This window comes from Anas platyrhynchos, chromosome 3 (genome assembly GCF_047663525.1).
Source record: "Anas platyrhynchos isolate ZD024472 breed Pekin duck chromosome 3, IASCAAS_PekinDuck_T2T, whole genome shotgun sequence".
NCBI classification, from domain to species: Eukaryota; Metazoa; Chordata; class Aves; order Anseriformes; family Anatidae; genus Anas; species Anas platyrhynchos.
Genome location: NC_092589.1, coordinates 105,844,702 through 105,867,722, shown reverse-complemented (window position 1 = coordinate 105,867,722; position 23,021 = coordinate 105,844,702). Strand labels below are relative to the sequence as shown.

At 41.0% G+C, this 23,021-nt stretch overlaps 2 protein-coding genes across 5 annotated transcripts; one reads left to right on the top strand and one right to left on the bottom strand.

Moving 5' to 3' along the window:
* Window positions 1-93: 93 nt before the first annotated feature.
* Window positions 94-14,143, bottom strand: CIMIP5 (ciliary microtubule inner protein 5). 2 transcript variants are annotated; one of them, XM_038177778.2, is made up of 4 exons: window positions 12,111-14,143; window positions 9,732-9,771; window positions 8,861-9,060; window positions 94-8,720 (listed from the first exon to the last, which is right to left on the bottom strand). In XM_038177778.2, the coding sequence occupies exons 1-3, from the start codon at window positions 12,515-12,517 to the stop codon at window positions 8,869-8,871; spliced, it is 639 nt and encodes a 212-aa protein (XP_038033706.1). In that variant the 5' UTR covers window positions 12,518-14,143; the 3' UTR covers window positions 94-8,720; window positions 8,861-8,868. The 2 variants fall into 2 exon arrangements, with proteins under 2 accessions (XP_038033706.1, XP_071892534.1); XM_072036433.1 differs by lacking the exon at window positions 94-8,720 and having other exon boundaries at window positions 8,730-9,060.
* Window positions 9,116-22,479, top strand: LOC101792103 (uncharacterized). 3 transcript variants are annotated; one of them, XR_011808570.1, is made up of 8 exons: window positions 9,116-9,708; window positions 12,136-12,402; window positions 15,336-15,492; window positions 17,547-17,688; window positions 19,579-19,694; window positions 20,715-20,809; window positions 21,366-21,520; window positions 22,105-22,479. XR_011808570.1 is itself a non-coding variant. In XM_038177776.2 (8 exons), exons 2-7 carry the CDS (start codon window positions 15,149-15,151, stop codon window positions 21,518-21,520), a joined length of 807 nt encoding a protein of 268 aa, XP_038033704.1. In that variant the 5' UTR covers window positions 12,264-12,402; window positions 15,064-15,148; the 3' UTR covers window positions 22,105-22,479. The 3 variants fall into 3 exon arrangements, 2 of the variants coding, with proteins under 2 accessions (XP_038033704.1, XP_038033705.1); XM_038177776.2 differs by lacking the exon at window positions 9,116-9,708 and adding an exon at window positions 15,064-15,237 and having other exon boundaries at window positions 12,264-12,402; window positions 20,662-20,809; XM_038177777.2 differs by lacking the exons at window positions 9,116-9,708; window positions 20,715-20,809; window positions 21,366-21,520 and adding an exon at window positions 15,064-15,237 and having other exon boundaries at window positions 12,264-12,402.
* The last annotated feature ends 542 nt before the right edge of the window (window positions 22,480-23,021 follow it).

Below are 23,021 nucleotides of genomic sequence, written 5' to 3'. Positions count from 1 at the left end.
GGGCGGCCGCAGCAAGGGCGAGGCCCGGCCCCGCTGGGCTCCCATAAAACCATATACTCCCCTAAAACCATATACTCCCCTAAAACTGCCCCACAAGGAGCCCCATGCTCGGGGCTGGGAGCTCCGAGCCTGAAATTAGTCCTTGCTGTCCCCCAAAATGACAGTCCCACAGCCATGGTCGCAGGGTGTTTGTGTGAAGGGTCCGCCACAGGTTACGTTCACCAAGGAGTAGTGGATCTCAGCAGTGCTTTGGGAGATGCTGAGAAGCACAGAGATCAAAGGTGAATTTCGGTTTGCTACCCCAAACTGAAGTCTCCTTCAGCCCCCCAGGTTTTTAGGCCACCCTGTCTCAATCATCACGGTGCCGGCTCCATCAGTAGGCACGGTGTGGTTTTGGCAGTGTCAGTTCTGGTTGTACAGAAATAAAAATAAATAAATAAATAAATAAATAAATAAATAAATAAATAAATAAATAAATAGCTTTAAGTTTCTGAACACTGTTCTTGTCAAATAATGAGAGCTGGAGTAGCTTTCCTGGAACATAACACCTACCTACCATGCACAGTTGCGCACAAAAATAGGAAAGTGCTGTTTTTAAAGCTTTTGTACCTACCAGATCGTCAGAACTAAGTGAAAGCCATTCTCTGAGGAATGTGTGTTTGTACTGATCACACAGGATCTTGGCTCTTTCATACCTGCATTTGGCTGGGATTACTCAAAGTGTCAAATCCATAGCATTAATTCAGGTTTTTAACTACAGCATAATTGCAATAACATTCAGGGTTATTTTCAGGCATAAAACTTCTAGCATTCTTATGAAAGATGTATTTATATTAGATTGATGGTCCTTATACAATTCAGTTTCTGCTCTTCTGCAATTCTACTCTTTTTTTTTTTTTTTTCCATCGTTTCAATAACATGGTTTGACAAACAGATTTATTGCATTCATTCCACATTCATTTAGTGGAACTTCAAAACAATAATATTACTAATGCCTAATTTGTAAATCATGTCAGCCTCTGTGTAAATCAGTCATAAAACATAGAAGTATACAGGCATACATAAAATCTCAAAAAATGGACTCCCCAAATGTAGAATTCTAATTTAAAAACTATGATCTGTCAATATAATTCAAATGAATCAACCTTTTAAAAGACAAACTCTAAAAGAAAGCAAAACTTGAAAATAGCTTAAAATAATTACTGTTCCAAGATTTTCTTGATGAACTTGAGCTTTCAGCCTTGTGGGAGTATTATGTACTTGGAAAAGAGTTGAGTAACCCATCACAAGAAGCTATCTCATGCTCATTTAAAATTAGGCCTGTGATATAGATGTGTTTGGCATTTCAGATAATCTGGGAATAATAGAGAAATAGTTAAGGTAGAATTTGTATATCTGCATTGCTGTGTGGGTGCAGCTTCAACAAAGTGCTCCAAAAATACTGGTAATACTCACTGCCTTCTATCTTGCTAGAAATAATCAAGGAGCTGAACTGAGCTCAAACAATTAAGCAGCTCCATGAGCATACTTTTATCCAACTGTTTTCATATTTTCACAAAGACATGCAATGTTTACATTTAGTCAGCATTGCAGCTTTCAAAATTTTGCTTTGTAGTGCAAGCAATCAGTTAGACAAAGACCTACTCTCCTTCCCCTGTCGTGTCTGTTCACGGTGCTGCACAGCCCAGGATTAGTGTATGGCATTACATAATGAACCAATGAAAAATGCTTTTATTTGTCTGTTAATAAGAAATTCTTAGTACTCTGTTTCAATTTCTTAGTTGAAATTGGTGAAGGATGTAAAGGAGAAAAAAAGCTTCCAATAAGCACTTTTGCAAGAAGAGAAAGATGAAGGAAAATGTGAGCACATTGCTCACATCTCCTTCATGTGGTAGGAGACCTACTTAAGAAGGGCAGGGAAAACGCCAACATGGCCATTGCCTTCTTTTGTCTGTTTTTACAAGCAAGGTCTACTCACAGGCCCCTCAGGTTCCATGAGCCTAGGGGCACAGTTGGAGGGAGTGAGATACTGTCTGTGGTAGGGAAAGAATTAGGACTGCTGAAGAGATCTGAACAAAGCCTGCTGTGCTGGACCAGATGGGTTGAATCTGAGCTTGCAGAAGGAGCTGGTTGACGTTATTGCAAGACCACTGACATTTATCATCTTTGGAGGGTTGATGGTTAGCAGAGGTCATTTCCCAATGACTGGAAAAAGGCAAACGTCATTCCCTGTCTTTTGGCAAGAAAAAGGATCCAGGGAGCTACAGGCTGGTCAACCTAACCACAGTTCCCAGGAATATTATGGAGCACATGCTCCATATTGGCCTCCTCTGGCCATTTCCAGGTTCTGATAGACAAGAGTGTAGCTGGGAGCAGCTGTTTCGGATTTAGCAAGAGCAAATTGTGCCTGAATTGGCCTGATTGCCTTCTGTGAGGTAGTTGGCTTGGAGGATGAGGGAAGAGCAGTGGATATCATTTACCTTCACTTCAACTGGGCCTTTGGCCTGGTCTCATTTCATGTGAATCTGGAGAGATAGGGGACGGATGGGAAGACCACAAGGCTGGTGGAAAACTAAGGAACAAGGCTTAGTGGTTAGCAGACTGATGTCCTGTGCGTGGCCAAATTGTGGGTGTTTGTTTCTCAGGGGATGACATTGGGTTCAATACTGTCTTGTTTTTTTCTATGAACAGTCTGACGAAGGGGTGGAGGCCATTCTCAGCAGCTGTGTGGATGATTGCACATTGCAGGCAGCCTTCAACACACTGGGTGGTCAAACTGCAGCAGAGGCTCCTCAGTGGCAGGGTTGACTGAAGAGTCATTTGGAGAACCTCCTCTTGCTAAGGAAGTTCAGTGGATTCCTCTGTACTTCATGTTTGAGGTGGCGGTGTACAAGTGTGCAGGGCAGGAGTAGAAAAGAAACATTGGAGGTTACATGTAGATCATAGGTTTAAAATGCAGTATGTTTTATATATGTGGCAAGCTGAAAACGTGGCAGTGTTTATGTAGGATTTACTTGAGGTTAGGCTGGACAGACACATCACAAATTGAATGAAAATACCATAAGCAAAAAAACAGAAAACACCACCCTGTTGATTCAGTCTGTGCTCTGTGAAATGCCTTATTCAGTTAACCAAAGGCTGTTCTGGGTAATGGCATGTTATCTTAAGTTATATGGTTAACCAAAAAGGAGTACTGAAAGAATGTAGAATACCAAAACTGCCCCTTACCACACACACTTAGAAACCTAACCCAAAACCTAGCCCAAAACCTAGCAAAGCCAAAGAACCGGGAGAAAGAAAATAAAACACATTAACTGGTTTATATGGAGACTTGTGAGATTGATTTCCATGATAAATTTGGAGTTGTCCCTTCTACACAGAAAACCTACTTCAAGCTTGTACCTGAGTAAGCAGGTTGATCTGTAGCTTTCAGATCTGGAGCCGGCCTTGTTCTAGATCCACATTTGCATCTGAGCCACTCAAACAGCAGAGGCCCCAGTGAGAGCTGAGAAAGTGAGCATATTTCAGTAGACCTTGTTAATTCACAGGTTATATATAGTATATCCAGCGATGGTAGTTGACCATTAGGAAATGGGGAAACTTGACATGGAGTTTGAAGTGATCTGGTCAATGTCATAGAATGAAACCAGATCTCAGCATTTTACAGCTATTATGCTTATATATTTGCAGATCATTTTTAATGCAGTTTGTCAATCAATGTATGCCAAACAGGAGTTTCCTGTTGGCATTGCCTGGGAAGCCATTTAAAAGCCATTTGGAGCAATTTTGCTCCACCAACCTGGCATAGAGGTGGAGTGCTGAGGTGAGGCTTTAATCCCAGATACTTGGAAATCCCATTTCTAAGTAATGGTGGTTTTGTGGGTACATACAACTCCTGTGAGAGGCTTTGAGGAGGTTACAAGCAGACGTCAGCCTTTGGCATCTATCCCTTCTGGGACAGGAGAGGGCTGTGGTTAGGGCTGTGATTTACAGAACCATGCAAGTGCCCCTTGCATAGCTCACATGGATTCAGAGGAGCAAGTCATTTTTAAGATAGACACCCCACTTTAGGGAGTTTTACTAAAGCAGCTTGAGGCACTAACAAATTATTGTTCATTTCTAAAACCAGAAGACAAAAACAAACAAACAAACAAACAAAAACACTTTTTGTGAACAAGAAAATTATTTGCTTTAAGTAGGACTTTAATTCAGAAATATTATTTTATAGAGTGTTCTTTATAAAAGGCAAACAATGCATGTGCACAGTCCATACCAACATGCAATGCCTGGACCTGGCCTCTGTTGTCCATCCAACTGTTTGTATGTATCTGTTCTCTCCCTTCTCTGTTGTAGGAACCTTACTGTTCGTGCAGTAATTTTCACAGCATGATGAGATGTTATTTGTAGGAAAACCCATTTAGCTACTACTTTAGGATAATTTAAAGGTCAAGAAACAGCTTTTAATTTCATGTTTCTAAGGAACATGATCAGAATCATCAATCCAATCTTTTAAAACAGAACCTTATAGTTAAGATGCCACCTGGCAGCTATATACGAAGACTATTCTAAAAGTATAAGAAATACAGATTTATATGAACTTACATATGTTTTGTTATAAAGTATGATATATTTCACACATTTTTATTATGACCAAAGCTTGAAATGAGAACATGCAAAAGTTGGAGGCACTGGAAACATCTCTACACCCACTTAGAATTAATATTAACAGTCCTTAAAAGAGAAAGCAGTGTGTCTAACCCAAGAATTAAATTCATATTCCTACCCACTTGTGTTCTTTAACAGAAAGAAATACAGAAAACGGATTGCCTAAACATGTATAATCTCTTGTTTGAGATCTGGCAGCAAAAGGAAAGCAAGCTTACAAAGCTGTGAAGCACAGTGATACATCATAAGAACTCTTTACAAGAAGCTTACAACACGTTTTAATATCTATACAATCTCTTTAATAAATTGAATTTCCACTGGTTGTTTACAGGTTTCAGTGCTGCTGTCATCTCATCCATTCTTCCTAAGACATTGTGCTTATGTAAATAAGGATTAGTTGGCAAGGTTAATTATAGTAAGAGAAAAATTGCTGTTGAACTTGGGAAGAAACTGACGTCTAGAGAATGCCTGTTTGCTGCCTTCTGCTCACAGTTCTATGGCAGTTTTAATTAGACCTCGGATATTCCCGAACTGTGTTTTCTGAAGGTGTTGTACATGATAGAGGGATGCAAACTGCTGGGTACCAGAGGAGGGATCACTGAGACAGCAAAAAATAGTTTTAATTTCAAAGGAAAGCGTAATAGTTGAACAAAATAAGGTGTCCACTCTACAAAATGTTGCTATACCACGTGGATTATCATGTCTGTCTTTATGGGAAACTTTTATTCTATTGATGATTAAGCCAGAAATCCTTGCCTATTTTGGCTCCACTTCAAGTATAGCTACACATCTTCCTGTCGTAGATCTCTATCAGACTGGAGAAAAAGACTGCAAAGGAGCACATGTGATAGGAGTGCACGAGCGGGTGGTGGGTTGGGGTTTTCCTGTGCTGCACATCTGTAATCACCCCAAGTACCCACTGCGGGCACTCTACCTGAGTAAGGAGAGCACAATCAGGGCTACACACCATTGGTAAAGGTGTCCTGAAATTGTTGAAAGCAAATTAGTTGTCATTCCTGCACAAAGGCATGAACGTGCTCTTTCAGAGGTATTCTTATGTGGCAGTCAAGGGAGCACTAGTGAAGCTTTTAGGATAAAGGTTGGATTTTGGTGGGACTGTGTGATTAAAAGAGGCACATCTGCGCTGCGTGAAAAACATTCTCTGTAGGAGTAGGCAGAAAAATAGAAATGTGCCTTCATCAAAAACTCAGGTGGTCAATCTGTGTTTTAGAGATGCAATCTATTCCAGTCTGGACTAACTGAAATATTATTTTTTAATTTCTTTTTGAATGTGTTTTGAAAAACAAACAACCACACACCATGTTTTCAAAGCATGTTCTGATCCCACCAACTGTTGTTACAGATCAGACAATTGGTGAAACACCCCTCAGACAGTCGCAGTTTATACACTAACAGGCAAACCCTGTCAAACACATCCTCCTTGGTGGGTGGCTGTGTTTAACCTTCAAAGGTGGAGATTCCTCAGGGAATCTGTTCCAGTGCTGTATTAACCCTACCAAGTACTGTATTAACCTTACTACTAGCTTCCGTAATAGTAACATGATTTTCCTTGCTATAATTGAAAACGATTATTTTTAATATTGTCTGCCATGTACATGAAATAAACTACTACTTTTTCTCTCTCCCAAGCTATGTATGTATCTAAGGACTGCCGTCCTTTTCCCAGTCTCCCTTTTCTTCAGGTTAAACTATGTTAGACCGCTTGATCCTTCCTCCTCAGCCACATTTTCCAGTACTCCAGCTACTGTCTTTGCTTCTCAAGACTCCAGTTGGTGGCCCATGTCTTCAGGATAAGACCTTCCGTGTTGTGCCCCAAAACTGGGAGAAATGTCAGCTGAAACAAGGCCGGTACTGAGCTGAAGGATTAAGTTGTGCAGTGCTTAGTCCATCCTCCTTCCCGTACCGTCCATCCTGAGGGGCCTCCCTGGGAGAGGGATGCTCAGGACTCACACAAAGCAGGGTTGGGAATCTGGAAATATTTTAATGCCCTTTGAAATTAGACAGGGATTGTGCAACGCTGCTGCTGTAAGCCATCAGTGGCTTACTTGGGGAGTGAGTGCCATCTGGAGGTCAGGGAGCACGGAGCTCTGTGTGCCTTCACGACGAAAACCAGAATCCCTTTGCTTTTTTTTGAATGAGTTGTTCTTACACGAACAGGAGCTTGAGCCTGAGAGAGACGGGGCATCTGCCACCCTTTGTGGACTTGGTGACCCACAGCAAGAGTTGGAGCTGCTCAGTGTATCTCAGAGTAAGGCATGCAAGTGTAGTAATTTTCAATATTACACAACCACCAATAAATATTTAGCCTTTGAGTAGCCTGTACAGTTTTTGGAAGAAGCTCTGGACAACACAAGGACAAGGAAAGGCTTGCTCTGCTCTCCACTCTCCCACTTTCAGACATTTTTGAAATTTCCTGCTGCAGTCATCTGCTCTCAAGACTGAAGAAAGCATCTTAGCTGAACATGGTGGTGTTTTTTGTTTTGGTTTGGTTTTAAGTGTATGTTTCCATTTTCTGTGTGTGAACATGGTTGTTTACTACAGTTGGATATTCATGTCTGCAGAGTGGAATCAGCCCTTGCATGGGCTGCTTTCATGCCATCATCTTCCTTATCCTGCAGGTAGCTAAGCTGTCATCCTGAAAGCCTTTGTCCTCCAGTTCTCAGACACTGAAGATGCCAGGATATGACTTGCTGTGGGCTACAACCCATCTCTCCTTTCTACAGTGGCTTTTGTTTTATTCCAGAGACCACCTGAACATTGCCAATGATCACACTGATCCCTACCACTTCTTGTGCCTGTCAACTGCCTTCTGCTGCTAAAGTCTAACCTCAAAAATAAACAGTCTTGGCTGCAAGGTGTAAGTAAACACAGCTCCACCTCAGCTAAGTGTGAGATTGCAGCCTGTAGTATCAGGGCAATGCTAGTGGCTTCTGCGTTGGTCTCCACCTACGCAGGGCTGAGCATGGTCCTACAGAAGCTACATGCACCCTGTGAAGGCAGGCACTCTATGTGTGTTCCCCATGCTCTGCTGATTGTGTTTTTTTCCCTGAAAAAACGTTGCATCTATGTCATGAAGATGCTCTAGTGAGCAGGCTTTAGGTATTTTGTCGATTTAGATGGTGGTTTCCCTGGGCAACCACAGATTTTAGGAACTACAAACCTGCTAAATTCAAGGCTGATGATCAAAAGCGCGTAAGGCAGGTTGCTGAGCAGCATGCCTTCAGAGCAAAATGTAAAAGCCTGCTTCCTGGTCACTGAGTTTCCATCAGCTAAACAAGGAAAAAAAAAAAAAAAAGTAGCAAAAGGGAATGTGAGAGCATAGGGGAGAAACAGCAAATACAAAGGAAAAAAAAAATGAAAACAAGTCTGAAAAAAAAAAAATTGATCCCCCTTCCTCAGCAGGGAGTGTTGAAAAAGCACAGAACGTCTTACATGCCTTAAATTTTGCTCTTTAGAGCAAGCTTAAACATGCAAGTGGCAGGCTGACGAATCCTTGGGTAAATACATGAAATGTAACAACCTGCTGTGTTTTATTGCCCGGACTTTCAGAATTTGAAGTATGTTGTTTATGCTGTGACTCATCTGAGCTGGTCTCTGTTGATTGTTTCTTTTCAGGAGGTAAAAATTCAGGAAGAGTTTCAGAAGAGCCCTTTGGCTCTAATCTTTCTGATGTTAGTAGCAAAGTTATTGTGGGCTTGCATGGTAAGAAGGATGAGATCTGTGGTCCTGACTCACTCTGTATGGCTGTTAGACACTAGAACGGGCTGCCCAGGGAAGTGGTGGAGTCACCATCCCTGGAAGTCTTTAAAAGACGTTTAGATGTAGAGCTTAGGGATATGGTTTAGTGGGGACTGTTAGCGTTAGGTCAGAGGTTAGACTCGATGATCTTGAGGTCTCTTCCAACCTAGAAATTCTGTGATTCTGTGATTCTGAGTAACCCCAAGTCTGAAGAGGACAGTCTCCATAGGCATTGCTGAATGACATCCATCTTAGTTCTTGAAAAAGTTCCATGCTAGACAGTACTTCTGGTCTCTCTGAGAGAGAAAAAAAAAAAAAAAAAAAAAAAAAAAAAAAAAAAAAAGGATTTTGTTACCTGCTAATTTCAGTGTTGTGGAGTCTGAAAGAGGCCTGCTAGGTAGATCTCTTTGACTTGCTTTGTTACTAGTATTTTTACTTGAGGTATTAGGAAGGCTGGAGGTCATCCTCAAGTTTCCTCTTTCGTGCTCCACTGCTGAAGAAGTAATCCATGTTTACCAGCATCTTGCCAAGTTCAGTATTCATTCTACTGCCAATGTTCTGGTTGGTGGAGTTGGGAACTTTGTTTGAAAACACAGATATATAATCTGGCAGAGGCTTGTGTTCCTTTTTATTACCCTGAATGAAACAAAGACCATTAATGCTAAAGTTTTCGGAGTTACATCCTTTGCTTGTTATAAAAATCCAAGTTACTGAGATTATTAGTAATATCAGCTCTTTTGCTTTTGAAAACAGAGTTTAGATGTACTTAAAATATAATGCTTACTGAATGTACATGAAAGTGTTGCAAAAATGCAGTAAAATGATTATTTTTCTCTATCCTCTTTCATGGGAGTAAGATAACACAGGGAAATGAATCATTTTTAAATATGTTGCATGAAATGTCAGGAGAGAAAGAATTTAGCCTGCTCTGGAATGGTTATGATGTGGGAGGTTTTTTGTTTCATTTTTAGTAAGTGGCTTGGGTTTTGGCATGATGTCATCATCTCACAAACTTTTCCTAGGAAGTTGGTTCTTCTGGCACTTTCTGTGTATGGAGAAATATTTTTGAAATATTTCAACAATTATTCAATATTATAATGTTGAAACAGACTGAACACAAACACAAACTGTCTTCCTTTTTAGCAGATGAATGGTATCTCAGCTGTCTTTTATTTTCCTAAAGATTTTAGTATTAAAGCATTTGCCACTTATGCCCAAGTATTCCCTGATTTAAAGCATTAGCCTACTTCAAATTGATGCAAGCTAGAAGGATCCTGGTTACAGGTAGGTGTTTGTTTGAAACTTACCATTTGGTCGTAGTCCTTTAGGAAACTCCAGTTCTGGTACCTTGGAATAGAAGTAAAAAATGCAGTTTTAATTTTTCTGTCTCTGTTGGTCATATCTGAATGCCTATTTATCTGTTCAATTAAATACTTAAAGCCAATTCTTACACATGCAAACTCTTTGTATCCAAACCTGTGTTTTCTGTAGTGAAGCCCAGGGTTTTCTTTATTCACATAGTGTACCTGCACTATGTTAGGAGTAGTTTTATTGCTAGAGGAAGACAAGGCTAGCATGTCCACGATGTATTCCTTGTGTAAATGCAGATAAATCTGCAAAGTCTTGGGTCACTCTAGCAAATTTATGTCTCATGCCTTAAATAAGACAGAGCTTCGTATTTTTTAATTGACCAATATTCTGCTGGCAGAAGTCCCTGGTAGGAATTTCCAGAGCTATATTTGCAGCAGGCAAGTACCTGCTGGAGTATTTTTGTGCAGATAGGTATCTGTGCTAGGAGCAAAGTGAGGAGCCAGAAGACCTGAGTTTTGCTCCTCAGACTTGTTCTACACCTGGTGTGTGACTACAGGGCAAGCCCTCTGATTTTCTTGTCCTTTGCTCTCTCTGGCCAGAAATGAAGAAAACTGTTCTTCACCTGCTATTGTAAAAGTGCTGTGAGGTCAATAGAGGAAGCAGTTAATCTACTGCTGTATTTGGGACTATAAAGGGCTCAAGGGACACCTCAGCTGACTGAGCTGCTTACTGGTGTCTATGCAGTGCTTCATCTGAGCTCATGGTGCTGAAGCTGCACAGCCTTCTGAGTTGAGCTCTCGTATACAGCACAGCCTTGTACCTCATGGACACAGTGGCCTTGGGTTTCTGTGCTATGCTCCCCTGTCCTGTACAGATATACCCAAAGAGCAAATAAAAGCTAATTTACGATTGTTATGCTTATTATTATAACTTTTTGTATACCAGCACAGCACAGGGGGCCCAGATTTATTTATTTTGCTATGTCAGGCACTCTGTAAAAGTGCCAGACTTGGATGTTACTCTTGGGACTGCTGTTCCCAGCTTGGGACTACACTGTGGTGATAAGTACTGAGAAATGTTTGGGTCTGTGCCATTTACCTATACCCACTTCGGGTCAGACCACCAACATGTAGCAAGCCTTGGTTTGGGGATGGGGATGTGGAGCTGAAAGACTTTTCCCTGCAGGCTGTAGTGTGTGGAGTCTGATGAAGCCAGCTGAGGTGGCTTTAGGCACCTGTCCACATACCCTACCCCTCTACAGGAGCCCTGTTGCTAAGAATGGAGAGCAGGGCATGCTTCAGGTTTATGATGTGTTAAGTACACATGAAAGTAGGTTTGCACTAACATCCATGCCTGTGAACCCCAGCAGAGGTGCAGGCAGAGCATCCCTCCTGCTGCCTGTGCTCTGGAAGGGACATGGAGCATACTGGGCCCACTGGGAGAGGGCCTGGTGCACAACTGGGAGAGAGTGGCATTGCCTCCACAGCCCTGCGTGTGCATGAACCAGCCTTTCCTTCAGGTAAAAGGAGATGGACAAGAGTGTAAAAACACCTCTGGAGAGACCAACCCTACTATCTGCATTTCCTCCAGAAGGGTGAGGGGGGCAGGGCTGTTCAGATGGTTTCGTTTCCCTTCCTAAAAACATCCTGGAAGCAATGTGCTTCACCCTTTTGTTTTATCTGCTTGGCTACTGCATAGACACAGCCAGAGCTGGCTGTGCTTTCACCAAGGATATTCTTCTAATAAGCGTGTCCATGTTGTGTACAGAACCACGAACATAACAGACAAGTTATGTGGCAGAGGCACAGAGGCAGGGAGGATGTTAATTTCTGGTTCCTCCAGGTAGCTGCTGTATACACGAATGCATGCCGTTCAGCCTGCTGAAACACTACAATAATGGGATTTGCCTGTCTGCACATGGCTCGTGGGGCATGCTCAGGGATTTCCAGGCTGGGAATACAGAGTCGTGTTTTGGCAGAACACTCTGTTCAACTTCCATTTCAGCCACTTCCAAGAATATGAGAAGTGGCGATAATATCAGCATGTCTGCAATAAATTATAAAGGTTGGCACATTTATATAATCATCATGAAGATCTCTATTAAGCTAAAAGATATTAAACATGCAGCTCTTTGCATCTCTTTTTTGGCTTAAGCCTGGTGTGTCAGGAGGTATTAGCATAGATTCTGTCCAGCGAAGAATAACAGAGATGATGTAGCCTTAGAAAGAAAGGTGCTAGGGTCTGATCCAAAGTCCCTGCAGAAGAAAAATTCCTTTGATAGCTTAGGCTTTGAATCAAGCCCTAGGACTGTCAGGGAGCACCAGTACCACTGTCAGAATGAGTAGGAGAGGAGTGAACTGGAAAAAGTGACTTACCAGATTTTTCTTCCTCTCTGTTCAGCCTCCACAGCCTCCCTCCAGATCTTGTCCTGTTGGACCTGGTCCTGCTGCAGTGCTGCCTGCTCATCCGCCCTGCTCCGAGCAGCTGTTTGTGCAAGTACAGGTCTTCCAGGCTGGGTGCTGCCACGAGACAGGGATGGAGCTGAGGCTGCTTGCCCCAGAGGTGTGGTTGCTGCTTGCCAGGACCTAGTCAAGGTGTTCCTCCTGAATCCAGAACCCTTTCCCAACACATCCATTTTGAGACTCACTCTATCCCCAGTATTATTAGGTATGTTGGGACTGTCAGGAAGTTTAAACCTGCTATTATTTGTGCTTTCAGAGCTCCTCCTCTCCCAGCATTTTCTTTTAGCTGCTGATCTGGGGTGCTTTAAGAAAATGAACATTGATGCCAGCACTGACAGGCAGTGCTTGGCATTGTTTCGCTTCCCTGTTACTTAATGATCATTTCCTACTGCTTTACATTGCTTCATTGCCTGAAGGATGAAGAAGTTTTCATGGTAACAACAATTTGATAAGAAATAATTGCTCCTGAAAGCCATCAGTAAGCAGCAAACTCTCAGCCTAGGAGGCAGTGAATGCTGCTGGCAGCTGAGACCACCCTATGCTCAAACTCTGCAGAGCAATAAAGCCTGGTTTAGTGCAAAGCATGCTGTGGAGCTGAGTTTGTCAGGAGCACTTTTGTTGTAGTTCTGTAGCAGAAGCAAAATCTCCCGAAAGCTGCTGGTTTCCCTGTTGTGTTTACTGTCTCCACTGGAAACAGCCTGCCCTGTGAATATTCACAAGAAAGGGAGCCCAGCCCCAGTGTGGACAGCTGCTGGGGCCTTGCAGTCTGTTTGAGGCGGAGTTTGTTTGTTTAAAATAAGATGCTTCGATGAATCTGTGCTTTAAATCTTGTTATTTTATATATATATAAAAAATGAGCAGCCACAGATCATGAAAAGCCCTTTTAAAGTACTTAGAGATTTCTGCAGAAGACATTAAGCAACTGTGGGAAGTGCTTTTCAAGTAACTTTAAAGGGTCATTAGTACACAAAGTGAGAATTTTCAAAACTGTGTCCAAAATGTCAGTTTGCCTTTACAGTCAGCCTGCTGGTCTTCCATGGTATGCAGTCACTTCTTCAAGTATTTGTGACCTAGCAGGAAAGCGGGGTATTTTAAGTATAAATTTCCTCTCAAATTCTTGACTGACTTGTTTTTGAGTAATGTGGGTTAGCTCCAGATGAATTCTAGCGTCTTGCTTCATCTTGCTGGTAAATGCTAATGAACTTAAATCGGTTATTTATTTTTTTTTTTTTTTCAGTTATGTTTACTTGGGGTATTGGAAAATACATGCCAAATTTGGCAAATAATTTATTTTAAAATAATAATAACTATAAAACAATCCAAACGTTTCATGTGGACATTTCTGAGCAAGACTTATTTCTGTATTTGGAAACCTTGCCCTTGAAAATCGCAGTAACATAACTTAAGAAGAGAGAAAGAAGTTTGCCTCAAAACAAAATGTTTGTCCCAGGGTCCTCTCCAAGTTGGAGCACGGGCAGCCAGTTAAAGAATTAGACTTTAGCAGCATCTATCTGCTTTAAAAGGAAGCTGAGGGGCGCTTGGATGACCCAATTCATTAATCAATGCACATGGGATTTTAGCCCCTGATCAGGTCCGGAAAGGATCTGAATGGGAAGGCTAAATGCTTTTTCATTCTTGTTTACAAAGTTCTTGTGTTATTTTTTTTTCTAACCTTTCAAGTAATTTTCTGCAAATTAAACATAAAAATAAGCTAAAAATTACTATCAGGCCGAGTACATAGTTTACAAACATCCTGTTCCAGTTGTTTCTCTGGATAGGATAGATGGGAATTGGATCATAGCTATTTATTTTATTAATATTATAATACTATGCCTTTAAAATGCAGCTGCTGTTCCAAAAACAGACTGCTAAGAGCAAATATTTTAAAAACTATCCCGTCTTCTACTGGGACCAAAAGTCATTAAGGGAATGGTGCATAAAGGGAAAGTACATCGAGGGGAGGGTAAGGGGGACATTTCTGGGGATAGCTTACTGGATATATCTTTAGCCCATTTAGGCCATGGATTAACAGCTCAGCAGCTCTGCAGATATTGAACTGTTTCGCCTAACATTGTCATCTGCTGGTTTAGCATTTTATTGTTTATAAAGAAGAATTTGGGGCTTTTAAAGAGAGAACTCATTTGAGTTGATAAAACTGATCTACTGTGTACTTCTTTTCATCCTGTGGTAGAAAAGGTTAATGTTTGTTGTGGCTTCATGTCATATGAATCTATGTAAATTGATTACAGCATCTTTATTTTTTTCTGCTTGGGGGCACGAAACTGAAAAAAGTCCCTAATGAGTGTCAGTGTAGGAAATGGCGCCTTTGATTAGGAGTTTATTTTGGGATCAGTTTGTCTGATGAGCAGTGTCAGCATTCATTATACTGAGGGAGAACCTAACTGAGGTTATTCCTTTGTGGCTACCAGACAGGTGATGATACACGCTGCAAATTTGTCTGTGAAAAATATGTTAGTTCCCCCCAAAAAAGAAAAAAATGTTTGATAAGCTTTTTATGAAAAAAAAAAAAAAAAGGTTCAGGTGTTTTGATAAACCATTTTCATATGACCACAAGAGGGTATTGCAGTATAAGTTATGCAAGACTTGAGCTAATGTTTGACTTTAATATGCACTACCTTATTTTTAAAATATAAATTTTTCAAAATCAATCATTTAAATTAACCAATAGTTATAAAAACAGACTATTTATGCCAGTATTTGATACTCAGATCCAGAGGCAAATTCTGAGCTGTGTTTTCTAAAAATTGCCTTTTTTTTTTTTTTAAAAGTGAACTTTTCTGCAAAAATTTTGTCTTCTAAACTTTACGGACAGCATTACCAAATGTACACACCATGTTTTGTACAGGTCAGACCATGGAAGAGGGAGCTGGAAGGATGTCTGGATTCTCCTGTCCACAGATCTATTGATAGTTTAGGAGAAATGATGTGGCATGCCTGCCTGTCTCTCAGCAAACTTACCTAGAAAAGAAGAAACATCACAGCCATATCACATTATTTGTGAAGAGCAAATTTCTGAGAGGTGTGATTAGCTTGTGATGTGATGGACAGCAAAGTTTGTTGGTGGTGGTGGTTTTATTTTGTGTAAGACATTTTGTGTTTGATGGGAAATGCTTGCAGAGATCTAGGAAACACAAGTGGCGTAAACAAGAGGCAGGAGCAGGATCATCAGCTGGAGGAGAGGGTGGCTCTCTGGACGCCAGCTTCGAAGACTGCTTCACCATTTGGAAAGATTGCCGCTTCACCCTCAGGATGGAAACCCGGTGTCAGTCTTTGGGTACGAACAGTGCTTCCTGTCTCTGAATAGTAATGTTTGCAAAAATCCTACAAACAGCTTCAGAGTAAAGCCCCTTTTAAATGAAGTCTATGTAGCCACCTGGTTAAAGGCCTCATACGCTGTTAAATTGTACCGTAGCTTGTACAAAAGTATAAACTTCTTCGCTGTAATGAAGGTCTGCTGAGAGAGCCTGACAAGTTTAGAGTCTGTTGCGTCGGCAGCTTACAAATACCACAGAGGGAACGTCTGCTTCCTGTGACACAGAGTCTGACACTTCAAAATAAAATCAAAGCTGTAATGCAGACTGCAAGAAATCTGTATCTGGAACCTGGATTTTTTTCCCTCTTTCTTTTAGTATAAATTCAAATGTTACGAAATATGGTAGTTACTGATAGGCAATTATTTGAAACAAACAAAAAGAAATACTTGTTTTTAAAAATGTTATTTACTAGAAAAAATAATAGTGGCTATTCCATACAATATGCAGGCCTGTTAGTTTCTGTATGGGTTATGTCAAATACAAACGATAGTTGAAATTGAAGATGGAAGCAGTATAACTTTACAATATGGAAAATCCATATTCTGGTACATTTTCCCCAGTATTCTGCCGCCAAGACTGATAGTCATATAAAGTTGGAAGGCACCATTAAAATCTTCTCCTTAAATCTGCCAGGTGAATGCAGCGGTGGGATTTCAGGTAGGGAGTGCTGAAGGGTTGCTCTGTGAGTAGAAACATTTAGAATTATATGTTCCAGGAGAAAGAAGCAAAAAAGGGAGGAATGTTCCTCTCTGGCTGAGTCTTATCAGTGTTTTCTTATCAGTGTTTTCAGGTGGTATTTCACGTGATTTCAGCCTTGGAGGGTAGATCTTGTGAAGAAGTACAAAATTGCCCTGGATGGCCAAAATTATCTTCAGAATTCAGTTTGAATTGTTAAAGTCACATTCTCACCACAGCAGGGAGCTCTTGTAATTGTGCAGTAGAACTTGGCTTTATTCTGTTTATTCTTTTTTTTTTTTTTTTTTTTCACAGTTCATTAACAGTTCTAATGTATATATATAGAATACACATTTTTATATGTATATATATATATAAATGTATTTTATACTTAAAAAGTGATTAAGTACTCCTGAAAAGCCAGCACTTCATAATTCTTTAGTACCTGAGGCAACAATCTTGACCTCAGGAGTTTGGCAGAGCTCTACTTTTCTCTGACCCTGTGCTCTGTGGAATGCATCTAGGAACAGTTAATCCCAGTTTCCAGGTCAGTTTATAACAGTGAGGAAAAGCTGCGTTGCAAATACTACAGAGACTGAGTCTTCTCTCTCTGTTACCTGGTGCACTGTAGGACTTACAGAAGTATTTTATAGTGAATTATAATGTTCCAGATGTGTATGACATTAAAATAATGTTCAAGATGCTTTTCAGTTCTTATTTTGATTCTTCTCTGGACCCTGGCTGTATCCTCCAGTAGCTAAGAGTATATTTACTAGTCTACACTTTAATACACTGTTTCATTTATATCTGCTCACCATATTCATTCAAAGGGACATTGACTTTCTGTTTTGATATAAGATACCAAAAATTCTCTTCTACAAGATACACAAATTCTCTGCAAGTTAGGCAGTTTTCAAATCTGGATGCCTGAAATTTGTTTTGCATTTTGACTCCAGATATTAAAAGAAAGGCTCCTGGTTTTTCCTAATATTTATAAGTTCCGTTGGCTGAAAATTGCACTACTTCCCTTTTGTTTATTCAAGGTAAGTGTCAGAGCCTGAAACTGGGAAGCCTTGTCTGAACATGTCAATCACACACTTTATCTGTTTTTCAGCAGAGCTTTTGCCATCTTCACAGCAGGTTTCTATTAATGTAGATTTCCTTCTTGCAAGTACCAGCCAATGTTAAACCACACATTAGGCTCATGTGTGGCCAACTCTTTCCATTAGGGATTCAAAGGAGGTTCTTCCTAGAGGCAGGATATTTGCATAACTGGGTATAGTGGTTTTTGTTTGTTTGTTTTTTTTGTTGATTTTTTTTTTTTTCTTTGATTCCCTAGGACCTGGCGACAAGTTTCCTGAGATCACAGGAGGATTCAGGTGACCTCAGGAGGTCTGTATCAGGACTACGAGATGAGACCAGCTCAGGGCTTTATGCAGTTGGTCTTGAAAGCCTCCAAGGATGGAGACTGCACAACCACGGTGCGTAAATGTGCTTCACTGCTTGACTGTCCTCATGGTGAAGTTTTACCTTACATGTAGTCAGAAGCATTCTTGTTTCAGCTTGTACCTGTTGTTTTTCGTTCTCCCACCATGTCTTGCTGTAAGTAGCCTGGCTCTATCCTTTCAGTAGCCTCCCTTTTCTGTCCCTGCCTGACTTGACCACATCTTGCTGCTCATGCCCAGTAAGAGAAACAATCTGGGGGACTTAGAAAGGCAAGTGACAGTGTACAGGGAAAACACAGTCAGTTTTGCCGTGTTTTTCTTGGATCACCTGTGCTGGTTTGTTGTTCAGTTCAGCCTCATTCATTCTAGGCCTGAAGAGAGTTTCTTTGTTTTGCTGTGATGGTGGAAACTTTTGTTCGCTAAAGTTTTGGCAGCCAAAACAGTGTGAAATCTTCCAGGATGTGTTTGGAGCTTCATATTTTTAGTTCGATTGGGTAATAGTTTGTGTGACCATACTTAAACAGTAAGGCAAAACCGAAAGGAAAACAGCTGTGTCCCAGGACCTTATGGCCAGAGCAACCAAATGGAGTTGGAACAGCTTTCAGGTGGGACTTCTGTTGGAACAGGTGCCTCATTAAAGATCTTTTTATGGTTTTATGGAGAAGAATGGGAGCCTGGCTGTTAAGGATGGGTTGTGTTCTGGTTTTCAGGATAGGTCCCTGTGTTTAGGAATCCTTTTCCTAAGATTACTGAAACAAGGTATGAATGAACTGGCCTCCTGAATGCTTAAAATGAGCTTCCAAAGCAGGAGCAGACAGCTAGGCAATCAACAACACAGTTGCAGAATTAGGATAAAACCCTACTTTCTTACAACTCGACTAGTTAATGGGAAAATATCAAGACCTTCTCCTACTACTTTTTTTGTGTGAATTATCCCCATAACCTGCACATGTGCAGTAAGAGGACTGTATGCCTCTCTGAAAATCCAGCTTTGATCACAGCACTGACCTAAGTGCATCTCAGCCTTTTCCAGGTAGACATCCTGGAAACCTTTCAGCAAAACAGTGATTTCTCAAAGACTGTTGACCTGTTCAACCTGAAATATTTCATCTGAAATATAATGAGCTCAGTGAATCTTGGATGAACGAGAAGCAGGGTTTCCAAAATGCTTCCAGGATCTGGAGCACCAGGACAGAGACAGAGTAAAACCAGCTCAAATAATTTTATCGTAATGCACATTATTTTCTGTTATTGATTTGTCATTTAAAAGAGGACTTACTCATAAGTAAAGGGAGAAGTTGGGTGGCAGTTTGTAAAAGAAATCATTTAAATTTCCAATCCTATGCTGGAGGAAAGTATGTGCTTTTTATCCTCTAATTGTTACAGTTTATATTCTTAATCCCAGCCATTTTTCTTTTGTAAGAGTTTTGTTCATATACTTGAATCCATCAGTTGGAGGATTAAGGTTGTTTCTCAACTGCCTTTTCTTAAATCAGATTATAAAAAAAAAACAAACAAAAAAAACACCTATGCCATTAGTGTCAAATGAAAAGCAGCCATGCTCTTGCACTTGCAGTAAGAGAGCAGTTTATGTGAGCTGAACATTTTTCCTAATTAATGAGAATATAATTTCTGGAAGTATCCTGCTCTTAGCTCTGTAGTTACAGTGGTACCATACTGTTGCAAAAGGCCAATATGGGGATTTCTCAACAAGCGTCTCTGCTAGCTGTTCTGTTCTGGGGCCTTTCTGGGCCGAAGCACTCTGGGGCTGTGACGCACGTCCAGGCTTAGTAGAGCTGAGCTGCAATCCCAAGCTTAATGCAACTGGCATCAGGTACTCAGAGCCATGTTAAAGGGTTGAGACTGCTGCAGATTGTTAAAACTGTGCTGTATCTCTTTGGTCTCTGCTTTTTTCCATTCCTCCAGAGTCTGATCAGCTTGGCAGAACGTGGATGTCCACCTGGGCTGCACAGCTCAACCCACACAGACCTACAACTTTGCAAGAGTATGAGAAACAACAACAGCAAAGCAGACTTTGCAAGGTCTTTCTTCCTTCTAAAGCTTTTCTCACAGAAGACAGATTAAAATACCATTTCTAACCTAAAAAAAAATAAGAGTTTAACTTGCTTTTCTACCTACCTTTGTTTATGGTGAGTGTTCAAGTTCACTTTAGAATAAGGACTTCTCAGCGCCATGGTGTGTACTTTATACTTTGTTTTATGGACTCTGCTATTGGTGCTGTTGTTAGCCTGGAGAAGTAAATAGACTTCGAGCATAAGATCACACCATAGCAACCCTCAGCTTCTGTTTACAGTTCAAATAAACGTCTGTGCCATAGAAATTTATGTTCGGAGGAATTTTCTAAGCTGGTATGCTAATTGGTTTATTAACAAAATGATTAATGCAGATAAGTTGAAGACAAATGTGCCCTCAATATTTAAATGGTGAATCATTTCATTATTTGAAAGCTGTCAGTAAATAACACATCACAGCCACGCAGTATTTTTTGACTTATTTATCATAGTAGAAAGTGCACGACAGTTCTGAGGGAGATTCATGAAAGCACTCAGCAGAATATGGGTTGTCCCATTAAAATCTGTATTAAAACTTTGTTTCTTTAATGGGAGCACCTCTTTGCATGTTTTGAAAACTTGAGCTTGTCAGTTTATAATTTTCACACCTTTTGGTTAAAAAGAAATAGCTCTTATGTAAGCAAAACTTATATTGACTGTTGAACATTTTTTTCTGGAGAAAAGCTAGTGGAATAAGTGATGCGCTGCTCTGAAAATCCCAGCTGCAGGAGGTTTCGGCCTTTAAAGGTTATGCCAGGAAATGACTTTTTTTTTTTTTTTATTCCTTTCTGCAACTGATACTAAGACATCATTGCTAGCAGTTTTACTTTCTAATGTTCTAAAAAGCTTGTTTTAATGTTTTAAAAAGTAAAACTTTTAATGTTTTAATGTGCAAATGGCTAAACTTTTTATTCCTAAATGTAATCATTCCTGATAGATTTCCCCCATGCATGTCAGTCCTTCAGCTGACTTTTCATTATACTTGGCCAGTGGTGCAGAAAGGCCCCTTCCAACCCAAACTGTCCTGAGATTCAGTGATGGGTCAGCCTGGGATGGAGCCACCGATTTGGAAGTTGTTGTGTATGGTGAGACTCTCACTGTTTTTGGCATGGAGAGGGTGGTAAGAAGCCAATCAGTGTATTCTTACACAACGTGCTATATGCAGCAACGTGGCATTACATGGTGGGAAGTTTAAAATACCATTGAAGTAGCAAACCTGACATATATGGTCCTGAAATGAATCAGATGAAATGTCTCTCGTAGAACATTATTTTAGCTCTTCTGTGAAGGGTGAAGATTTGTAGGTCAGCAGCCACCCTTGAACTCATTCTGGACAGTATATGAAGGTCTATGTATATAGGAACTGGGGATCACCACATAGGATAAAGCTGCTCAGTAGAGGGGGATCACTTGGGTAGGGTTTCTGGGCCCCATCCATCTCTGTGCTGGTGAGGTGGGAAGCCCATGGGGCAGGATATGGGGCAGGCTGTGGGAGGCCTGGGGGAGGCAGGTAGGGAGGTGTTGGGGTAGCGTAGCAGCATGGGTGGTACGGGTTAGGATTTGGGGGATGCGTGTGGCCGTAAGAGGGTACCTCCTCCCCCTATAAAAATAATAACATATATATTTAAAAAATTGCCACAGACTATCACTGGAAATTGAATCGTGAAATCCAGAGGGAACTGATCCTCTCAGATCCTCCAGCGCGGTGCTTGCTTAGAGTCCGCCTGAAGCATGCACGGATCCAGATTTGTGCCTCTTCTCTCCCCACTTCCTTACACCATGTCAACATTACCTAGGTGAGGGAAAAGTCAGGTTTTTATATAGCACTTGCTGCTATAGAAACCACTGGCTCTGTAACGGCGTGTCCCGCGATGGAGGCGCTGCCAGCAGCAGCTCCAGGCTAGGAGCTGCCATAGCCGTGGCTGTCAGCCTGCAGCGTTTTAGATCACAAAAGGCTCACGAAACCTCGGGCTCAGCGAGGGGTTGTTTACGCTGGAAAAGAAATCCATAGCTTTGTAGTATACAGATTTATCTGCTATTTTGTGTCTGTCACAACTTGCAGACCACGTTAAGCCTCCGCTGGGCTGAATTACGGGTGTAGCTTCCCCCCGAAGGTCACTATCAGCCATCTCTGTTTCTCTTCAGTGGGAAAGAAAAGCCAGCGTTAAAGGAGATATATGAAAAGCATTATGCCTACTAAGCCATTCATGATAGCGTTAGGATAAGAAGCCTCTAAAATGACTGTAACTCTGATGAATATTTCTGAAGCCATAGGGAAATGGAGCTGTCAGCTATGAGCAGAGAAAAGCAATCTGGTATTGATCCTCAGGATCAATGGAGCAATCCTGCTAATGCTTATAATTCTCATTTCTGTCACTAGAAAACATACAGAACAAGAAGGGAAAAAAACAAATGTAGAACATCCCAAAGACATCGTGAAGTGCTGTCTGCTGAAAGTGAAACGGAGATTGGATTCATGAAGTGGATTAAACCAATAAATATGATTGCTTCTTTGGAGGCTACAAGATCTCTGGATGAAGAAGGAAGCTGCATTATTAAAATCCAAATTCTGGATATTGCATCTGAGACAATTATCTCACAGGGTTTTATCTGAGGAACCGATTTACAATTAAAAACTCTGAGGAGAACAAAAACCTGTGTGAAAGACACGGTACAAAATAAAGCTCTCTTTTCAATTATGAGGGTTAGTTCATCACTGAGTGTTAAGTAATGACTGAGTGTTAAGTAATTGTTATTACTTAACACTCTCAAGGTTAAGTAATTAGTTGGGCACCCTTTGACACTGGGGGTAGAGGGGTTGGGGGAGTCCCTAAATGTTTCTACAAGTGCTACAAGTGTTTTGTGGTGCTCCAAGCTGTTAGTTGCTCCAGTTGGCACCATCTTCCATCCCAATGAGACACTTTTAGATGCAGAGTACCTTTCCCTTCTATAATATTTCACTCACAGCAAGTTGGTCTTCATTTTGCTCCTCCCTTCTTCTGATGTCCTAAAATCATACCTAGAGGTATGTACCAAGTTCAGCTCTTGATGCCCTGCCTTTAGAAACAACAGTGTGCAGTTGATTTCTACAGCCCTGAAATGGCAGTTTCATTAGTTTGATGTGATTTATGTGCAAAAAGTCTGAGAAAATAGGATGCTTATTTAGACAGACACCTGTTTGTAGGAGCTGGCCTTATTTTGGCTTCCAAAGCAGCTGTCCCCAAGGATCCCCCTCATCCCATGGGTCAGGAGCAGAGACGAGGCAGGGCATGGGGCAGCTGTGCTCAGAAGCAGCAG

Coding starts and splice junctions, on each gene's coding strand:
- CIMIP5 (XM_038177778.2), bottom strand. CDS start 12,517: ATGTTCATTTTCTTAAAGCACCCCAGATCAGCAGCTAAAAGAAAATGC. Junction 9,772..12,110: donor CAGAGAGGAAGAAAAATCTG/GTAAGTCACTTT, acceptor TTCTATTCCAAG/GTACCAGAACTGGAGTTTCC. Junction 9,061..9,731: donor TAAAGGACTACGACCAAATG/GTAAGTTTCAAA, acceptor TGTTTCATTCAG/GGTAATAAAAAGGAACACAA.
- LOC101792103 (XM_038177776.2), top strand. CDS start 15,149: ATGCCTGCCTGTCTCTCAGCAAACTTACCTAGAAAAGAAGAAACATCA. Junction 15,238..15,335: donor GAAGAGCAAATTTCTGAGAG/GTGTGATTAGCT, acceptor AAATGCTTGCAG/AGATCTAGGAAACACAAGTG. Junction 19,695..20,661: donor AGCAAAGCAGACTTTGCAAG/GTCTTTCTTCCT, acceptor CATTCCTGATAG/ATTTCCCCCATGCATGTCAG.